The 19,282-nt window shown below is 44.2% G+C and overlaps 2 protein-coding genes across 2 annotated transcripts; both read left to right on the top strand.

Annotated features, from left to right (window-relative positions):
• The first annotated feature begins 8,118 nt into the window (after positions 1–8,118).
• LOC123318277 lies at positions 8,119–11,728 on the top strand. Its single transcript, XM_044904895.1, has 3 exons — positions 8,119–9,054; positions 9,099–9,419; positions 9,491–11,728. Exons 1-3 carry the CDS (start codon positions 8,119–8,121, stop codon positions 11,726–11,728), a joined length of 3,495 nt encoding a protein of 1,164 aa, XP_044760830.1.
• A 3,862-nt stretch (positions 11,729–15,590) lies between these two features.
• Positions 15,591–19,200, top strand: LOC123318276. The gene is made up of 3 exons (XM_044904894.1): positions 15,591–16,526; positions 16,571–16,891; positions 16,963–19,200. The coding sequence occupies exons 1-3, from the start codon at positions 15,591–15,593 to the stop codon at positions 19,198–19,200; spliced, it is 3,495 nt and encodes a 1,164-aa protein (XP_044760829.1).
• The last annotated feature ends 82 nt before the right edge of the window (positions 19,201–19,282 follow it).

Here is a 19,282-nt window from a genome sequence, read left to right as displayed (position 1 = left end):
GACATCTTGAATAAGGACGTTTTACCTGAATACCTACAGAACGGAAGTTCATTGGAATATCTGCATCTAGTTTTTCACTGTGCAGCGCTGACGACAGCGAAAATAATGGGGGCAAAAATTCGTCGAACGAACAACGATGGTCCAAAATTACACAAATTACACGCGATACCATGGCAGAAACGTCTTCAACACAAAACAGAAAGGCTAAGAAGAGACATTGGACGAATGACGGAGTACTTGAACGGGAATCGAGGAAGAAAGGTTGTGAAAGCTGCCACAGAGATCATGGATAGAAACAGGACACACACAGAACGAGAGACGGAGAATGCTACAGCTCACCATTGCCTCGACACTCTGAAGCAAAAATTAAGTCTGTATGCAGAACGCCTGAGGAGATATAAAAGCAATTATAGCCGGAAAAGAGACAATAATTCATTCGAAAAGTCGGAAGAATCTTTCTACCGGTCACTCACATCGTCGGATAGAGAAAATGGAAAGTTACCACCAAAGGAAGCCATTGAACAATTCTGGACCGAACAATTATCAACGAAACCTCAGTTCAATGGAGATACCGGATGGATTGAAGATGAAAAATCTGAAGCTATAAAATATGAGCCGATGCAGCATGACATGATCACAATTGAAGAAGTAAAATCAGCTATCAGAGGACTGCACAACTGGAAAGCACCTGGGCCTGATGGATTACAGAACTTCTGGATCAAGAAACTTTGGATCATGCATGACAAATTGACCTCCGCAATAAATGATGTCATTGAAAATCCTGAAAGAATGCCAGTATTCCTCACACATGGCACAACATACCTGTTACCTAAAGACCAAAGGAATACAGAAAACCCATCCAAGTACCGACCGATCACATGTCTTCCAACGATGTACAAATTAATCACATCGTGCATATCAAACCGAATTCACAACCATTGCGAAAGAAATAACATCATCGCCATGCAACAGAAAGGATGCACCAAAGACAGCCGAGGGTGCAAAGAACAACTAATAATAGATTCAGTTATTTGCAATCAAGCGTTCTCCAAGCGAAGGAATCTTTACGCTGCGTACATAGACTACAAAAAAGCATTCGATTCTATACCTCACGAATGGCTCTTGACGATCTTGAAGATTTACAAGGTGGATCCCAATATTGTTAAGTTCCTGAAAAACGCCATGTCAACCTGGCGTACTAGTCTTCAAATGAAAGCAGCAGATTGCTCCATTACAACAGGACCTATTCCAATAAGACGCGGAATTTTCCAAGGAGACTCGCTGAGCCCTCTGTGGTTCTGCATGGCCCTGAATCCCTTGTCTCATAGATTGAATTCTACGGACTACGGATTTTCCATCAAAAGCGGCAGTAGAACTATGATGAAACTGAATCATCTCCTTTACATGGACGATTTGAAACTCTTCGCATCTACCAAAAAACAAATGCAACTGATGCTGAAAATGGTGGAAGGATTCTCGGAAGACATCAAAATGAAGTTTGGACTAGACAAATGTCGACTGCTAAACATAACGAGAGGGAAAATAGAAGATGGTACGTTCAAACTCAAGGAAGGTGCAGAAATTGAAGCATTAAAGGAAGGAGACACATACAAGTATCTAGGCATAAAACAGGCAAGAAAAATCAATCAGACTCAGATGAAGAAAGAATTAACGGAGGAGTTTACCCGAAGATTGAGGAGGATAATGAGAACTGGTCTTAACAGCAAGAATCTGATAAAAGCGATTAACACCTACGCTTGCTCGGCGCTGAGCTATTCATTTGGTATTATCTCTTGGACGACCACCGATTTAGCAGCTTTACAGAGAAAAATAAGGACGATGCTGACTAAACACAATAAACATCACCCCAAAAGCTCAATAGAACGGACAGAGCTGCCACGACATCTTGGGGGTAGAGGAATTGTTGATTTGTCCAACCGTATGTCCCAGGAAATTGAAGGACTTCGAAACTATTTCTTGAGCAAGGCAGCTTCGTCAGAACTCCATCGAGTAGTTTGTGTTGCTGATACTTCAACACCGTTAAAGCTACACCAGGATCACTTGGAAACCGTCGAACACTCTGCAGAAAGTAAAATGCAGAAACTGATTGGCAAACCTTTGCATGGGAGGCACCAGAATGAGGTCAACCATGATTACGTCGACATATCTGCGTCGAACTACTGGTTGACTTCCGGAAGGTTGTTTCCTGAGACAGAGGGCTTCATGCTCGCCATCCAGGATCAGGTGATTCCAACAAGAAATTACATGAGATACATCGCCAAGGATGCCTCAGTAGCAGACGATAGCTGTCGTTATGGCTGTGCGACACATGAAACTATCCAGCACATCACCGGGGGATGTCAGAAGTTCGCGGGCACGGAATACAAAAATAGACATGATGCTGTTGCCAAGATTCTTCACCAAGAATTGGCACTAAAATACCAACTTCTAACTTCGAAAAGGGTTCCTTATTACAATTACCATCCAGATGCTGTGCTGGAAAACGAACATCACAAGCTCTACTGGGATCGCACTGTTCTCACAGACCGGAAAATAACCCACAATAGACCAGACCTCATATTGCTCAATAAGGATGAGGACACAGCACTATTCATCGACGTGGCAATTCCAAATAATAACAATCTTCTAGATAGACACACTGAAAAAATTTCAAAATACAGAGATCTCGAGGAACAAACCAGAAGACAGTGGAAGCTGAAAGATATCAAGACCATCCCTATTGTCATTTCATCTACAGGCCTGATACCGAAGAAACTACTAGAGAACTTGAGGAAACTTCAGTTGGACGAAAATATCTATAGAGTCATGCAGAAGGCGGTACTGCTCGGAACGGCGAGAACTGTACGCAAGTACATGGGGAATGCAGAGGAACACCGTCTGCTCCGACAGGAAGTGCGGGTGGAGCAGGAATCCAACCTACAGCAGGGAGGCGAGGAGCGACCCGGACCCGACCACCACCACGAGCCCGAAAACCTGGAAAGGGCTCCAACAGAGCTTAATCCTTTTGATATCTGAGATATCTGGGATAAGTGAATTTTCCTCTGGAGAGGAGTGTGAAAGCCGCAAGGCTAAAGTCATAATAATAATAATAACCGAGAAAGGGGAGCACAAACCCATGAAAATGGTGATAACGAGAAGCCTCGGAAACAAGTCGCTGCCTGGGGATCGTCAGGGCATGTCTGGAGCCGGCGCTGGACATGACAGCATGCGGGACGTCGGTGGCAGGATGTTGAGGAAGCGGGCTCCTGCTGCAAAAGAAGCTACAGCTCCAAAGCAACAACAGCAACCAACGAGTCCAATTCAATTGTCGACTCGAACCGCTGAAAGTGCTGCGCAGGATATTCAGCCAGTGCTCACCCAAGCGGGGTTAGTTAGAAAGCGCATGAAGTGGACAACGTCCATGAATGAAACTATTGTGCGCATATATAACTCCATCACGGGACTAGGGCAGAACACGAACAACTATAGAAAAAGGCTCCATGAGGAATTCTCCAACGCCTACCCAAATCTCAATGTCACTGAACAACGAGTGGCAGACCAGTACCGCGTAATTCTGAGAAATGAACTAATACCTACGGCCCGAATCGACGCAATCAAACGAGAACTTCAGCGTCCGCCTACAATAGAGAATAACACCAACACCTCTGATGAAATTCACATGCCGGGGCAACAACAGGCAGAAGAAACTGATACTGAAAGTCCATCTTGCAACGCAAGTGAGCCTGAACACCAGGACGATAGGGAAGAGCTCCACCGACAAGTTGACTCTGACATGAGGAGATACTTTGCCGAACTGGAAGGAACAGATCCTCTTCATCGAGTAGCACCTCCACGACTCAATACATCCAAGAAACTGTCACTTATAATCGACATCTTGAATAAGGACGTTTTACCTGAATACCTACAGAACGGAAGTTCATTGGAATATCTGCATCTAGTTTTTCACTGTGCAGCGCTAACGACAGCGAAAACCATGGGGGCAAAAATTCGCCGAACGAACAACGATGGTCCAAAATTACACAAATTACACGCGCCAGCATGGCAGAAACGTCTTCAACACAAAACAGAAAGGCTAAGAAGAGACATTGGACGACTGAAGGAGTACTTGAACGGGAATCGCGGAAGGAAGGTTGTGAAAGCTGCCAAAGAAATCATCGATAGAAACAGAACACACACCGAACGAGAGACGGAGAATGCTACAGCACACCATTGCCTTGACACTCTGAAGCAAAAATTAAGTCTGTATGCAGAACGCCTGAGGAGATATAAAAGCAATTATAGCCGGAAAAGAGACAATAATTCATTCGAAAAGTCCGAAGAATCTTTCTACCGGTCACTCACATCGTCGGATGGAGAAAATGGAAAGTTACCACCAAAGGAAGCCATTGAACAATTCTGGACCGAACAATTGTCAACGAAACCTCAGTTCAATGGAAATACCGGATGGATTGAAGATGAAAAATCTGAAGCTATAAAATATGAGCCGATGCAGCATGACATGATCACAATTGAAGAAGTAAAATCAGCTATCAGAGGACTGCACAACTGGAAAGCACCTGGGCCTGATGGATTACAGAACTTCTGGATAAAGAAACTTTGGATCATGCATGACAAATTGACCTCCGCAATAAATGATGTCATTGAAAATCCTGAAAGAATGCCAGTATTCCTTACACATGGCACAACATACCTGTTACCTAAAGACCAAAGGAATACAGAAGACCCATCCAAGTACCGACCAATCACATGTCTTCCAACGATGTACAAATTAATCACATCTTGCATTTCGAACCGAATTTACAACCATTGCGAAAGGAATAACATCATCGCCATGCAACAGAAAGGATGCACCAAAGACAGCCGAGGGTGCAAAGAACAACTAATAATAGATTCAGTTATCTGCAATCAAGCGTTCTCCAAGCGAAGGAATCTTTACGCTGCGTACATAGACTACAAAAAAGCATTCGATTCTATACCTCACGAATGGCTCTTGACGATCTTGAAGATTTACAAGGTGGATCCCAATATTGTTAAGTTCCTTAAAAACGCCATGTCAACCTGGCGTACTAGTCTTCAAATGAAAGCAGCAGATTGCTCCATTACAACAGGACCTATTCCAATAAGACGCGGAATTTTCCAAGGAGACTCGCTGAGCCCTCTGTGGTTCTGCATGGCCCTGAATCCCTTGTCTCATAGATTGAATTCTACGGACTACGGATTCTCCATCAAGAGCGGCAGTAGAACTATGATGAAACTGAATCATCTCCTTTACATGGACGATTTGAAACTCTTCGCATCTACCAAAAAACAAATGCAACTGATGCTGAAAATGGTGGAAGGATTCTCGGAAGACATCAAAATGAAGTTTGGACTAGAAAAATGCCGACTGCTAAACATAACGAGAGGGAAAATGGAAGATGGTACGTTCAAACTCAAGGAAGGTGCAGAAATTGAAGCATTGAAGGAAGGAGACACATACAAGTATCTAGGCATAAAACAGGCAAGAAAAATCAATCAGACCCAGATGAAGAAAGAATTAACGGAGGAGTTTACCCGAAGATTGAGAAGGATAATGAGAACTGGTCTTAACAGCAAGAACCTGATAAAAGCGATTAACACCTACGCTTGCTCGGCGCTGAGCTATTCATTTGGTATTATCTCTTGGACGACCACCGATTCAGCAGCTTTACAGAGAAAAATACGGACGATGCTGACTAAACACAATAAACATCACCCCAAAAGCTCAATAGAACGGACAGAGCTACCACGACATCTTGGGGGTAGAGGAATTGTTGATTTGTCCAACCGTATGTACCAGGAAATTGTAGGACTTCGAAAATATTTCTTGAGCAAGGCAGCTTCGTCAGAACTCCATCGAGTAGTTTGTATTGCTGATACTTCCACACCGTTAAAGCTACACCAGGATCACTTGGAAACCGTCGAACACTCTGCAGAAAGTAAAATGCAGAAACTGATTGGCAAACCTTTGCATGGGAGGCACCAGAATGAGGTCAACCATGATTACGTCGACATATCTGCGTCGAACTAGTGGTTGACTTCCGGAAGGTTGTTTCCTGAGACAGAGGGCTTCATGCTCGCCATCCAGGATCAGGTGATTCCAACAAGAAATTACATGAAATACATCGCCAAGGATGCCTCAGTGACGGACGATAGCTGTCGGTATGGCTGTGCGACACATGAAACTATCCAGCACATCACCGGGGGATGTCAGAAGTTCGCGGGCACGGAGTACAAAAATAGACATGATGCCGTTGCCAAGATTCTTCACCAAGAATTGGCACTAAAACACCAACTTCTGAGTTCGAAAAAGATTCCTTATTACAATTACCATCCAAATGCTGTATTGGAAAATGAACATCACAAGCTCTACTGGGATCGCACGGTTCTCACAGACCGGAAAATAACCCACAATAGACCAGATCTCATATTGCTCAATAAGGATGAGGACAGAGCACTATTCATCGATGTGGCGATTCCAAATAATAACAATCTTCTAGATAGGCACACTGAAAAAATTTCAAAGTACAGAGATCTCGAGGAACAAACCAGGAGACAGTGGAAGCTGAAAGATATCAAGACCATCCCTATTGTCATATCATCTACAGGCCTGATACCGAAGAAACTGCTAGAGAACTTGAGGAAGCTTCAGTTGGACGAAAATATCTATAAAGTCATGCAGAAGGCGGTACTGCTGGGAACGGCGAGAACTGTACGCAAGTACATGGGAAATTCAGAGGAACACCGTCTGCTCCGACAGGAAGTGCGGGTGGAGCAGGAATCCAACCTACAGCAGGGAGGCGAGGAGCGACCCGGACCCGACCACCACCACGAGCCCGAAAACCTGGAAAGGGCTCCAACAGAGCTTAATCCTTTTGATATCTGAGATATCTGGGATAAGTGAATTTTCCTCTGGAGAGGAGTGTGAAAGCCGCAAGGCTAAAGTCATAATAATAACAAGAAATTACATGAAGTACATCGCCAAGGATGCCTCAGTGGCGGACGATAGCTGTCGTTATGGCTGTGCGACACATGAAACTATCCAGCACATCACCGGGGGATGTCAGAAGTTCGCGGGCACGGAGTACAAAAATAGACATGATGCTGTTGCCAAGATTCTTCACCAAGAATTGGCACTAAAACACCAACTTCTAACTTCGAAAAAGGTTCCTTATTACAACTACCATCCGGATGCTGTGCTGGAAAACGAACATCACAAGCTCTACTGGGATCGCACGCTTCTCACAGACCGAAAAATAACCCACAATAGACCAGACCTCATATTGCTCAATAAGGATGAGGACAGAGCACTATTCATCGACGTGGCAATTCCAAATAATAACAATCTTCTAGATAGGCACACTGAAAAAATTTCAAAATACAGAGATCTCGAGGAACAGACCAGAAGACAGTGGAAGCTGAAAGATATCAAGACCATTCCTATTGTCATTTCATCTACAGGCCTGATACCGAAGAAATTACTAGAGAACTTGAGGAAACTTCAGTTGGACGAAAACATCTATAGAGTCATGCAGAAGGCGGTACTGCTCGGAACGGCGAGAACTGTACGCAAGTACATGGGGAATGCAGAGGAACACCGTCTGCTCCGACAGGAAGTGCGGGTGGAGCAGGAATCCAACCTACAGCAGGGAGGCGAGGAGCGACCCGGACCCGACCACCACCACGAGCCCGAAAACCTGGAAAGGGCTCCAACAGAGCTTAATCCTTTTGATATCTGAGATATCTGGGATAAGTGAATTTTCCTCTGGAGAGGAGTGTGAAAGCCGCAAGGCTAAAGTCAAATAAAAACTAGTCGGGTCGGCTGGATATAGTTCTAGCCGCTACGGAATTCTGGGCGATCCGTACTACCCGTAGCCAACACCCCGAGGGGAGCGGGCCCACTGTATTGTCTATCTCCCCCCAAGTTAACTCCCCTATAGTGGCAGTATACACAGAGGTTTCAACTCAACGATCATTCTCTACCTTCGATCGCAAGGCGTTTTTCCAGCCTCTTCTCTAAAAAAAGAGAACGAAACGGAAACCTGGCAGTAGGTAAAATGCAAAACCATTTTCAATGAAATGAGGCGAAGTCTAAACTTAAGGAGCAGGCGGATTCCTGGTGATCCCCAGGGCACGTCCAATGTTGGCGATGGACGTGACAGTGAGCAAGCTGACCGTGGTGAGCTGAGCAGGCGGGCGACCACGCGCCGGAACCAGATTGCTGGAGATGGTAGAGCAACTACAGCCGAACCTGGAATGAATAGAAGCATTAATACCGGAGAAAATCAACGAGCTTCGCCGTTTCGCCATGTTGCACAACAACGAGCTGTGCCCAGACGAAACGAACAAACGCGTCGAATGCATTGGACTAACGAGATGAATAAAGCAATAATGACAGCGTACTATAGAGCTACTAACCTAGAAGCGGACCGTACTTTCTATCGCAGAAGAATGCGTGAGGAATTCCTGAGATTTTACCCTCAACTTGACCATCTGTCCGAACAGAGAATATCGGACCAACAAAGAGCTATAATCCGAAGAGATCTTCTATCAGATCCGATATTAGATGAAATAAAAAATGATGTCCGTTGCCAAAATGAGATGGTCCAGCCACCCCTAGTACAGGTCCGAAACGATGATCTGCCAGAAGTGCAATATGAAGAGCATGACAGGGTTGACTTGGGTCTAGAAAACTACTTCGAGACGCTCTGCATGCAATATCGCGGATCCGACCCATGCTCACGACCACCCCTGTCTAAACTTCGATTCAGAGCCCACACAGGTGCACTTATCAACACCCTAAATAATATCATCCAATCTAAATTAAACACAGATGCCGACTTGGAGGAAATTCACCTGGTGATCTATTGTGCAGCTAGAACAGTACTCGAGAAAAACCAGAAGATCCACAGCACTTCCAACGCCAGAAGAAGAGAAAGCAAGCCGAAGTGGGAAATAAAATTGGAAGAGAAAATAGAGAAAACAAGGAAGATTGTCATTCATTCATTCATTGCTGTATCCCGTTACCGGAAATAAATCTACAAAAAGCCTTACAACAGCTAAAGTTAGGGAATAAAAGAAGTAGAATCCTGAAGAAGCTTCCGAAAAAGATGTACGAAACATTGATTCAGACTCCAGCTTCTGCACATCAACAATTGATACTGGACAACCTGGACACAATGAAGCAGCAACTGGCCGTGTATGCACATAGACTAAGATCTTATAAGGAAAGTAATGAGAGAAAAAAACAGAATGCTCTATTCGAGAAAAATGAGAGAAGATTCTATCGGGACATCATCGAGAAAAAGTACCAGACACGAAACACATGTCCAAAAATGCTGGAACTGGAAAGATTCTGGGAGGAAATATGGTCCAAAGAAGTGAGACATGGGGCGGATTCTCCTTGGATATATGAAGAAGAACGGAGAATGCCGAAATGCCGAATCCACAGATGACACCTGCCGATCTTAGCAGAGTATTGAGTCGACTGCCCAATTGGAAGGCGCCGGGTAGAGATAAGGTTAAAAATTTCTGGATAAAAGAATTTTCCTCTACACATCCATACATCAGCGAGGAGTTCAATAATATTCTGAGACAACCATCGAGATGTCCTAAGTTTTTCACGCAAGGTGTCACTTATCTACTGCCCAAAGGTGAGAACAAACAAGACCCAGCCCAGTACCGCCCAATAACCTGCCTTCCCACACTATTCAAGATCCTCACCGCACTTATAACAGAAAAAATAACCAATCACCTGAAGGTAAACCATCTCATGACAGAAGAGCAAAAAGGATCAAGGAGAGGTGTCCTGGGGTGTAAAGAGCAGCTTGTTGTGGATGAGGTCGTCCTTGAACACATCAGAAGATCAAACAGGAATGCTTATATGGCCTTTATTGACTATAAGAAGGCTTTCGATTCTGTGCCCCACTCATGGTTGATACATGCACTAAAAATACATAAGGTCAGCCCGGATATCGTTAGCTTCTTAGAGACATCGATGAGACAATGGTCCACAGTGCTTACTTTACATACCACTGAGCAGATCATACAGAGCAAAGAAATACCTATCAGGAGAGGAATTTTCCAAGGGGATCCCCTGAGCGCACCCTGGTTTTGCTTGGCGCTGAACCCCTTGTCTAGCACCATAGTTCGGATGGGGCATGGAATAAAAATAAAAACTGAGCAAAACACTTTCAATCTCACCCACCTGTTTTTCATGGATGACCTCAAAATCTATACCAGCTCAAAGAGGAAGCTAGAAATTGTCCTGAAACAAATACATAAAATGAGCACCGATATTGGTATGGAATTCGGCCTCAATAAATGCAAAACCGTAACTGTACACAGGGGAACTTTGCAGCATACAGAGCCCCTGCAGATCACAACTACAACCCAAATAGAATGTCTGAGCGAAGAACCCTACAAATATCTGGGCATTCTTCAGACAAATAAGATAAACCATTCTACCGTCAAGGAGGAACTGAGGACAGAATTCAATAAAAGGCTACAGACTGTCCTCAAGACAAAGCTGAACTCGAGGAATTTAACTAAGGCCATAAATACGTACGTGATCCCAGCTTTGTCCTACTCGTTTGGGGTGATTAAATGGTCCCAAACAGATCTCGAGGATCTGAATAGAAGAGTGCGAACAGCTCTTACTAGAGCAAGGATGCACCACCCCAAATCAAGCTGCGAGCGAGTTAATCTTCCGAGAGGTTCTGGGTGCAGAGGAATAGTTGATATCGAGAATTTACATAATGGACAGGTGGAAAACATGAGAAGGTACTTTTATTCGAGGAGAGACCGTCTGTTACACCATACCATTATTCAAGCTGACAACAAGTTGACGCCACTGGACCTAAAGAACGAAAGAGGACATACCTATGCATGCAACCAACAGAAGCTGCTGAGTGAGTGGAAATCCAAACAACTGCACGGTAGATTCTGCAGAGCTCTAGACGAACCACATGTAGATAAACCGGCATCTGTTAGATGGCTCACACAAGGGTATTTAAACCCAGAAACAGAAGGATCAATGATAGCTATCCAAGATCAAGTTGTCAAAACGAGGAATTATAGTAAGTTCATCTTAAAGGAGGATATACAGAGTGACCAGTGTAGACTGTGTGCAGAGAAAACAGAGACAATAGATCACATCATATCAGGATGCACAAAACTGGCGAAAACCAGGTACATCGAGAGGCATAACCAAGTTGCCAAAATAGTATATTTAGAGCTACTGAAAATGTGTGGCATGGAGCACGATGATACACCTTACTATAAATACGAGCCAAATGCTGTCAGAGAAAATGTACAGTTTAAGATCTATTGGGACAAGACAATCCTTACCAACAGGACCGTACAGCATAACAGACCGGATATAACATTGGTAGACAGAAGGAAAAAGAAGACTTACCTCATAGATGTTGCTGTGCCCAGTGCTCACAATCTGCAACAAAAGTATGAAGAGAAACTCCTCAAATACGAAATACTAGCACAAGACGTTCGACAAATATGGGGCATGCAGAGTGTAGATATCGTACCACTGATTATCTCTGGCGTTGGCATCATTCCCAAGACACTAAAAAGCAATTTGTCGAAGTTGAGCATACCGGAGAATACTTACGTTCAAATGCAGAAGGCTGTAATTTTGCAGACGGCAGCCATTGGGCGGTCCGTGATAGGATGAAGTTCCAGATGATTTCACTTGGTCTTTCTCGATCCGTGATTCATCTGTTATGAAACAAACCCTCAAAAAAGGAGAGAGAGAGAAAAAAAAAATAATAATAATAATATATTTAGATGCATTGATCTGCCGTGTTGTTGAGACAGGATAGTTCCAGTATATTCGAGCTTTCTCGTTCTGGACCACCGCTTCAATCTCCAGAGGCACATATGGTAGCACCGGTTCTTTGTCTATCTCATATGCCGCCCTCAGATGGAAGTAGAGAACTCGGAGTGCCGCGTTGTGTCTCTCTATTTACCCCGATGGAGCATGGACTCTACAGGCGGAAAGAATGTGCATAATCGTTTCTTGTTGACTATGGCACGCTCTGCACGTTGTTGGGGTGTCCATTTTCATGATGTTCTTTTTATACCATCTGGTATTTATTACTCCATCCTGACACGCCATCACAAATCCCTCCGTCTCTGACTTAAGGCTAGCCGACTTTAGAAAGGCGAAAGACAATTCTTCCGACAGATCTTGGTCTTTTAAACTTCTGAAAAATATGGAGTGCAGGCTCTTACTCATATGATGTTCGAGTAATGTATTCGACTGAGACTTCCGTATCAGTCTTGCTAGCCTTCTTTGGTCCGCTTGAGTGATCGGTGCTCCAGCACGCTCAGGATCGATCGACACGCTGGTTATACCAAGCTTCTCCAAGGCTCTCTGTCCAGCTCGGAATAGGAAGGCTCCGTGGTTCGCGAGTTCATGCTGAGCTACAAACTTCAGAAATGGATCTTCACTTCTTAGGACCCTTACTGCTGTTTCCAATGTTTGTTGAAAGTGTTGATATTCCAAACATTGCAATCATCTACCCCCCTGGCTTCGGGGAAGGTATATCCTCTGAATCGAGCTATTTGGGTGAAGGCTACGATTCATGTTCATCGTTTTTCTTGTTGACCTATCAGAATCCCTTGTCTCATAGATTGAATTCTACGGACTACGGATTCTCCATCAAGAGCGGCAGTAGAACTATGATGAAACTGAATCATCTCCTTTACATGGACGATTTGAAACTCTTCGCATCTACCAAAAAACAAATGCAACTGATGCTGAAAATGGTGGAAGGATTCTCGGAAGACATCAAAATGAAGTTTGGACTAGAAAAATGCCGACTGCTAAACATAACGAGAGGGAAAATGGAAGATGGTACGTTCAAACTCAAGGAAGGTGCAGAAATTGAAGCATTGAAGGAAGGAGACACATACAAGTATCTAGGCATAAAACAGGCAAGAAAAATCAATCAGACCCAGATGAAGAAAGAATTAACGGAGGAGTTTACCCGAAGATTGAGAAGGATAATGAGAACTGGTCTTAACAGCAAGAACCTGATAAAAGCGATTAACACCTACGCTTGCTCGGCGCTGAGCTATTCATTTGGTATTATCTCTTGGACGACCACCGATTTAGCAGCTTTACAGAGAAAAATACGGACGATGCTGACTAAACACAATAAACATCACCCCAAAAGCTCAATAGAACGGACAGAGCTACCACGACATCTTGGGAGTAGAGGAATTGTTGATTTGTCCAACCGTATGTCCCAGGAAATTGTAGGACTTCGAAAATATTTCTTGAGCAAGGCAGCTTCGTCAGAACTCCATCGAGTAGTTTGTATTGCTGATACTTCCACACCGTTAAAGCTACACCAGGATCACTTGGAAACCGTCGAACACTCTGCAGAAAGTAAAATGCAGAAACTGATTGGCAAACCTCTGCATGGGAGGCAACAGAATGAGGTCAACCATGATTACGTCGACATATCTGCGTCGAACTACTGGTTGACTTCCGGAAGGTTGTTTCCTGAGACAGAGGGCTTCATGCTCGCCATCCAGGATCAGGTGATTCCAACAAGAAATTACATGAAATACATCGCCAAGGATGCCTCAGTGACGGACGATAGCTGTCGGTATGGCTGTGCGACACATGAAACTATCCAGCACATCACCGGGGGATGTCAGAAGTTCGCGGGCACGGAGTACAAAAATAGACATGATGCCGTTGCCAAGATTCTTCACCAAGAATTGGCACTAAAACACCAACTTCTGAGTTCGAAAAAGATTCCTTATTACAATTACCATCCAAATGCTGTATTGGAAAATGAACATCACAAGCTCTACTGGGATCGCACGGTTCTCACAGACCGGAAAATAACCCACAATAGACCAGATCTCATATTGCTCAATAAGGATGAGGACAGAGCACTATTCATCGATGTGGCGATTCCAAATAATAACAATCTTCTAGATAGGCACACTGAAAAAATTTCAAAGTACAGAGATCTCGAGGAACAAACCAGGAGACAGTGGAAGCTGAAAGATATCAAGACCATCCCTATTGTCATATCATCTACAGGCCTGATACCGAAGAAACTGCTAGAGAACTTGAGGAAGCTTCAGTTGGACGAAAATATCTATAAAATCATGCAGAAGGCGGTACTGCTGGGAACGGCGAGAACTGTACGCAAGTACATGGGAAATTCAGAGGAACACCGTCTGCTCCGACAGGAAGTGCGGGTGGAGCAGGAATCCAACCTACAGCAGGGAGGCGAGGAGCGACCCGGACCCGACCACCACCACGAGCCCGAAAACCTGGAAAGGGCTCCAACAGAGCTTAATCCTTTTGATATCTGAGATATCTGGGATAAGTGAATTTTCCTCTGGAGAGGAGTGTGAAAGCCGCAAGGCTAAAGTCATAATAATAACAAGAAATTACATGAAGTACATCGCCAAGGATGCCTCAGTGGCGGACGATAGCTGTCGTTATGGCTGTGCGACACATGAAACTATCCAGCACATCACCGGGGGATGTCAGAAGTTCGCGGGCACGGAGTACAAAAATAGACATGATGCTGTTGCCAAGATTCTTCACCAAGAATTGGCACTAAAACACCAACTTCTAACTTCGAAAAAGGTTCCTTATTACAACTACCATCCGGATGCTGTGCTGGAAAACGAACATCACAAGCTCTACTGGGATCGCACGCTTCTCACAGACCGAAAAATAACCCACAATAGACCAGACCTCATATTGCTCAATAAGGATGAGGACAGAGCACTATTCATCGACGTGGCAATTCCAAATAATAACAATCTTCTAGATAGGCACACTGAAAAAATTTCAAAATACAGAGATCTCGAGGAACAGACCAGAAGACAGTGGAAGCTGAAAGATATCAAGACCATTCCTATTGTCATTTCATCTACAGGCCTGATACCGAAGAAATTACTAGAGAACTTGAGGAAACTTCAGTTGGACGAAAACATCTATAGAGTCATGCAGAAGGCGGTACTGCTCGGAACGGCGAGAACTGTACGCAAGTACATGGGGAATGCAGAGGAACACCGTCTGCTCCGACAGGAAGTGCGGGTGGAGCAGGAATCCAACCTACAGCAGGGAGGCGAGGAGCGACCCGGACCCGACCACCACCACGAGCCCGAAAACCTGGAAAGGGCTCCAACAGAGCTTAATCCTTTTGATATCTGAGATATCTGGGATAAGTGAATTTTCCTCTGGAGAGGAGTGTGAAAGCCGCAAGGCTAAAGTCAAATAAAAACTAGTCGGGTCGGCTGGATATAGTTCTAGCCGCTACGGAATTCTGGGCGATCCGTACTACCCGTAGCCAACACCCCGAGGGGAGCGGGCCCACTGTATTGTCTATCTCCCCCCAAGTTAACTCCCCTATAGTGGCAGTATACACAGAGGTTTCAACTCAACGATCATTCTCTACCTTCGATCGCAAGGCGTTTTTCCAGCCTCTTCTCTAAAAAAAGAGAACGAAACGGAAACCTGGCAGTAGGTAAAATGCAAAACCATTTTCAATGAAATGAGGCGAAGTCTAAACTTAAGGAGCAGGCGGATTCCTGGTGATCCCCAGGGCACGTCCAATGTTGGCGATGGACGTGACAGTGAGCAAGCTGACCGTGGTGAGCTGAGCAGGCGGGCGACCACGCGCCGGAGCCAGATTGCTGGAGATGGTAGAGCAACTACAGCCGAACCTGGAATGAATAGAAGCATTAATACCGGAGAAAATCAACGAGCTTCGCCGTTTCGCCATGTTGCACAACAACGAGCTGTGCCCAGACGAAACGAACAAACGCGTCGAATGCATTGGACTAACGAGATGAATAAAGCAATAATGACAGCGTACTATAGAGCTACTAACCTAGAAGCGGACCGTACTTTCTATCGCAGAAGAATGCGTGAGGAATTCCTGAGATTTTACCCTCAACTTGACCATCTGTCCGAACAGAGAATATCGGACCAACAAAGAGCTATAATCCGAAGGGATCTTCTATCAGATCCGATATTAGATGAAATAAAAAATGATGTCCGTTGCCAAAATGAGATGGTCCAGCCACCCCTAGTACAGGTCCGAAACGATGATCTGCCAGAAGTGCAATATGAAGAGCATGACAGGGTTGACTTGGGTCTAGAAAACTACTTCGAGACGCTCTGCATGCAATATCGCGGATCCGACCCATGCTCACGACCACCCCTGTCTAAACTTCGATTCAGAGCCCACACAGGTGCACTTATCAACACCCTAAATAATATCATCCAATCTAAATTAAACACAGATGCCGACTTGGAGGAAATTCACCTGATGATCTATTGTGCAGCTAGAACAGTACTCGAGAAAAACCAGAAGATCCACAGCACTTCCAACGCCAGAAGAAGAGAAAGCAAGCCGAAGTGGGAAATAAAATTGGAAGAGAAAATAGAGAAAACAAGGAAGATTGTCATTCATTCATTCATTGCTGTATCCCGTTACCGGAAATAAATCTACAAAAAGCCTTACAACAGCTAAAGTTAGGGAATAAAAGAAGTAGAATCCTGAAGAAGCTTCCGAAAAAGATGTACGAAACATTGATTCAGACTCCAGCTTCTGCACATCAACAATTGATACTGGACAACCTGGACACAATGAAGCAGCAACTGGCCGTGTATGCACATAGACTAAGATCTTATAAGGAAAGTAATGAGAGAAAAAAACAGAATGCTCTATTCGAGAAAAATGAGAGAAGATTCTATCGGGACATCATCGAGAAAAAGTACCAGACACGAAACACATGTCCAAAAATGCTGGAACTGGAAAGATTCTGGGAGGAAATATGGTCCAAAGAAGTGAGACATGGGGCGGATTCTCCTTGGATATATGAAGAAGAACGGAGAATGCCGAAATGCCGAATCCACAGATGACACCTGCCGATCTTAGCAGAGTATTGAGTCGACTGCCCAATTGGAAGGCGCCGGGTAGAGATAAGGTTAAAAATTTCTGGATAAAAGAATTTTCCTCTACACATCCATACATCAGCGAGGAGTTCAATAATATTCTGAGACAACCATCGAGATGTCCTAAGTTTTTCACGCAAGGTGTCACTTATCTACTGCCCAAAGGTGAGAACAAACAAGACCCAGCCCAGTACCGCCCAATAACCTGCCTTCCCACACTATTCAAGATCCTCACCGCACTTATAACAGAAAAAATAACCAATCACCTGAAGGTAAACCATCTCATGACAGAAGAGCAAAAAGGATCAAGGAGAGGTGTCCTGGGGTGTAAAGAGCAGCTTGTTGTGGATGAGGTCGTCCTTGAACACATCAGAAGATCAAACAGGAATGCTTATATGGCCTTTATTGACTATAAGAAGGCTTTCGATTCTGTGCCCCACTCATGGTTGATACATGCACTAAAAATACATAAGGTCAGCCCGGATATCGTTAGCTTCTTAGAGACATCGATGAGACAATGGTCCACAGTGCTTACTTTACATACCACTGAGCAGATCATACAGAGCAAAGAAATACCTATCAGGAGAGGAATTTTCCAAGGGGATCCCCTGAGCGCACCCTGGTTTTGCTTGGCGCTGAACCCCTTGTCTAGCACCATAGTTCGGATGGGGCATGGAATAAAAATAAAAACTGAGCAAAACACTTTCAATCTCACCCACCTGTTTTTCATGGATGACCTCAAAATCTATACCAGCTCAAAGAGGAAGCTAGAAATTGTCCTGAAACAAATACATAAAATGAGCACCGATATTGGTATGGAATTCGGCCTCAATAAATGCAAAACCGTAACTGTACACAGGGGAACTTTGCAGCATACAGAGCCCCTGCAGATCACAACTACAACCCAAATAGAATGTCTGAGCGAAGAACCCTACAAATATCTGGGCATTCTTCAGACAAATAAGATAAACCATTCTACCGTCAAGGAGGAACTGAGGACAGAATTCAATAAAAGGCTACAGACTGTCCTCAAGACAAAGCTGAACTCGAGGAATTTAACTAAGGCCATAAATACGTACGTGATCCCAGCTTTGTCCTACTCGTTTGGGGTGATTAAATGGTCCCAAACAGATCTCGAGGATCTGAATAGAAGAGTGCGAACAGCTCTTACTAGAGCAAGGATGCACCACCCCAAATCAAGCTGCGAGCGAGTTAATCTTCCGAGAGGTTCTGGGTGCAGAGGAATAGTTGATATCGAGAATTTACATAATGGACAGGTGGAAAACATGAGAAGGTACTTTTATTCGAGGAGAGACCGTCTGTTACACCATACCATTATTCAAGCTGACAACAAGTTGACGCCACTGGACCTAAAGAACGAAAGAGGACATACCTATGCATGCAACCAACAGAAGCTGCTGAGTGAGTGGAAATCCAAACAACTGCACGGTAGATTCTGCAGAGCTCTAGACGAACCACATGTAGATAAACCGGCATCTGTTAGATGGCTCACACAAGGGTATTTAAACCCAGAAACAGAAGGATCAATGATAGCTATCCAAGATCAAGTTGTCAAAACGAGGAATTATAGTAAGTTCATCTTAAAGGAGGATATACAGAGTGACCAGTGTAGACTGTGTGCAGAGAAAACAGAGACAATAGATCACATCATATCAGGATGCACAAAACTGGCGAAAACCAGGTACATCGAGAGGCATAACCAAGTTGCCAAAATAGTATATTTAGAGCTACTGAAAATGTGTGGCATGGAGCACGATGATACACCTTACTATAAATACGAGCCAAATGCTGTCAGAGAAAATGTACAGTTTAAGATCTATTGGGACAAGACAATCCTTACCAACAGGACCGTACAGCATAACAGACCGGATATAACATTGGTAGACAGAAGGAAAAAGAAGACTTACCTCATAGATGTTGCTGTGCCCAGTGCTCACAATCTGCAACAAAAGTATGAAGAGAAACTCCTCAAATACGAAATACTAGCACAAGACGTTCGACAAATATGGGGCATGCAGAGTGTAGATATCGTACCACTGATTATCTCTGGCGTTGGCATCATTCCCAAGACACTAAAAAGCAATTTGTCGAAGTTGAGCATACCGGAGAATACTTACGTTCAAATGCAGAAGGCTGTAATTTTGCAGACGGCAGCCATTGTGCGGTCCGTGATAGGATGAAGTTCCAGATGATTTCACTTGGTCTTTCTCGATCCGTGATTCATCTGTTATGAAACAAACCCTCAAAAAAGGAGAGAGAGAG

This window comes from Coccinella septempunctata, chromosome 8, assembly GCF_907165205.1.
Source record: "Coccinella septempunctata chromosome 8, icCocSept1.1, whole genome shotgun sequence".
Classification (NCBI taxonomy): domain Eukaryota; kingdom Metazoa; phylum Arthropoda; class Insecta; order Coleoptera; family Coccinellidae; genus Coccinella; species Coccinella septempunctata.
Note: the sequence above shows the minus strand (reverse complement) of the source record. Positions and strands in the feature narration are given on the sequence as shown.

Coding starts and splice junctions, on each gene's coding strand:
- LOC123318277 (XM_044904895.1), top strand. CDS start 8,119: ATGAGGCGAAGTCTAAACTTAAGGAGCAGGCGGATTCCTGGTGATCCC. Junction 9,055..9,098: donor TCATTCATTCATTCATTGCT/GTATCCCGTTAC, acceptor GCCTTACAACAG/CTAAAGTTAGGGAATAAAAG. Junction 9,420..9,490: donor AGGAAATATGGTCCAAAGAA/GTGAGACATGGG, acceptor CCGAATCCACAG/ATGACACCTGCCGATCTTAG.
- LOC123318276 (XM_044904894.1), top strand. CDS start 15,591: ATGAGGCGAAGTCTAAACTTAAGGAGCAGGCGGATTCCTGGTGATCCC. Junction 16,527..16,570: donor TCATTCATTCATTCATTGCT/GTATCCCGTTAC, acceptor GCCTTACAACAG/CTAAAGTTAGGGAATAAAAG. Junction 16,892..16,962: donor AGGAAATATGGTCCAAAGAA/GTGAGACATGGG, acceptor CCGAATCCACAG/ATGACACCTGCCGATCTTAG.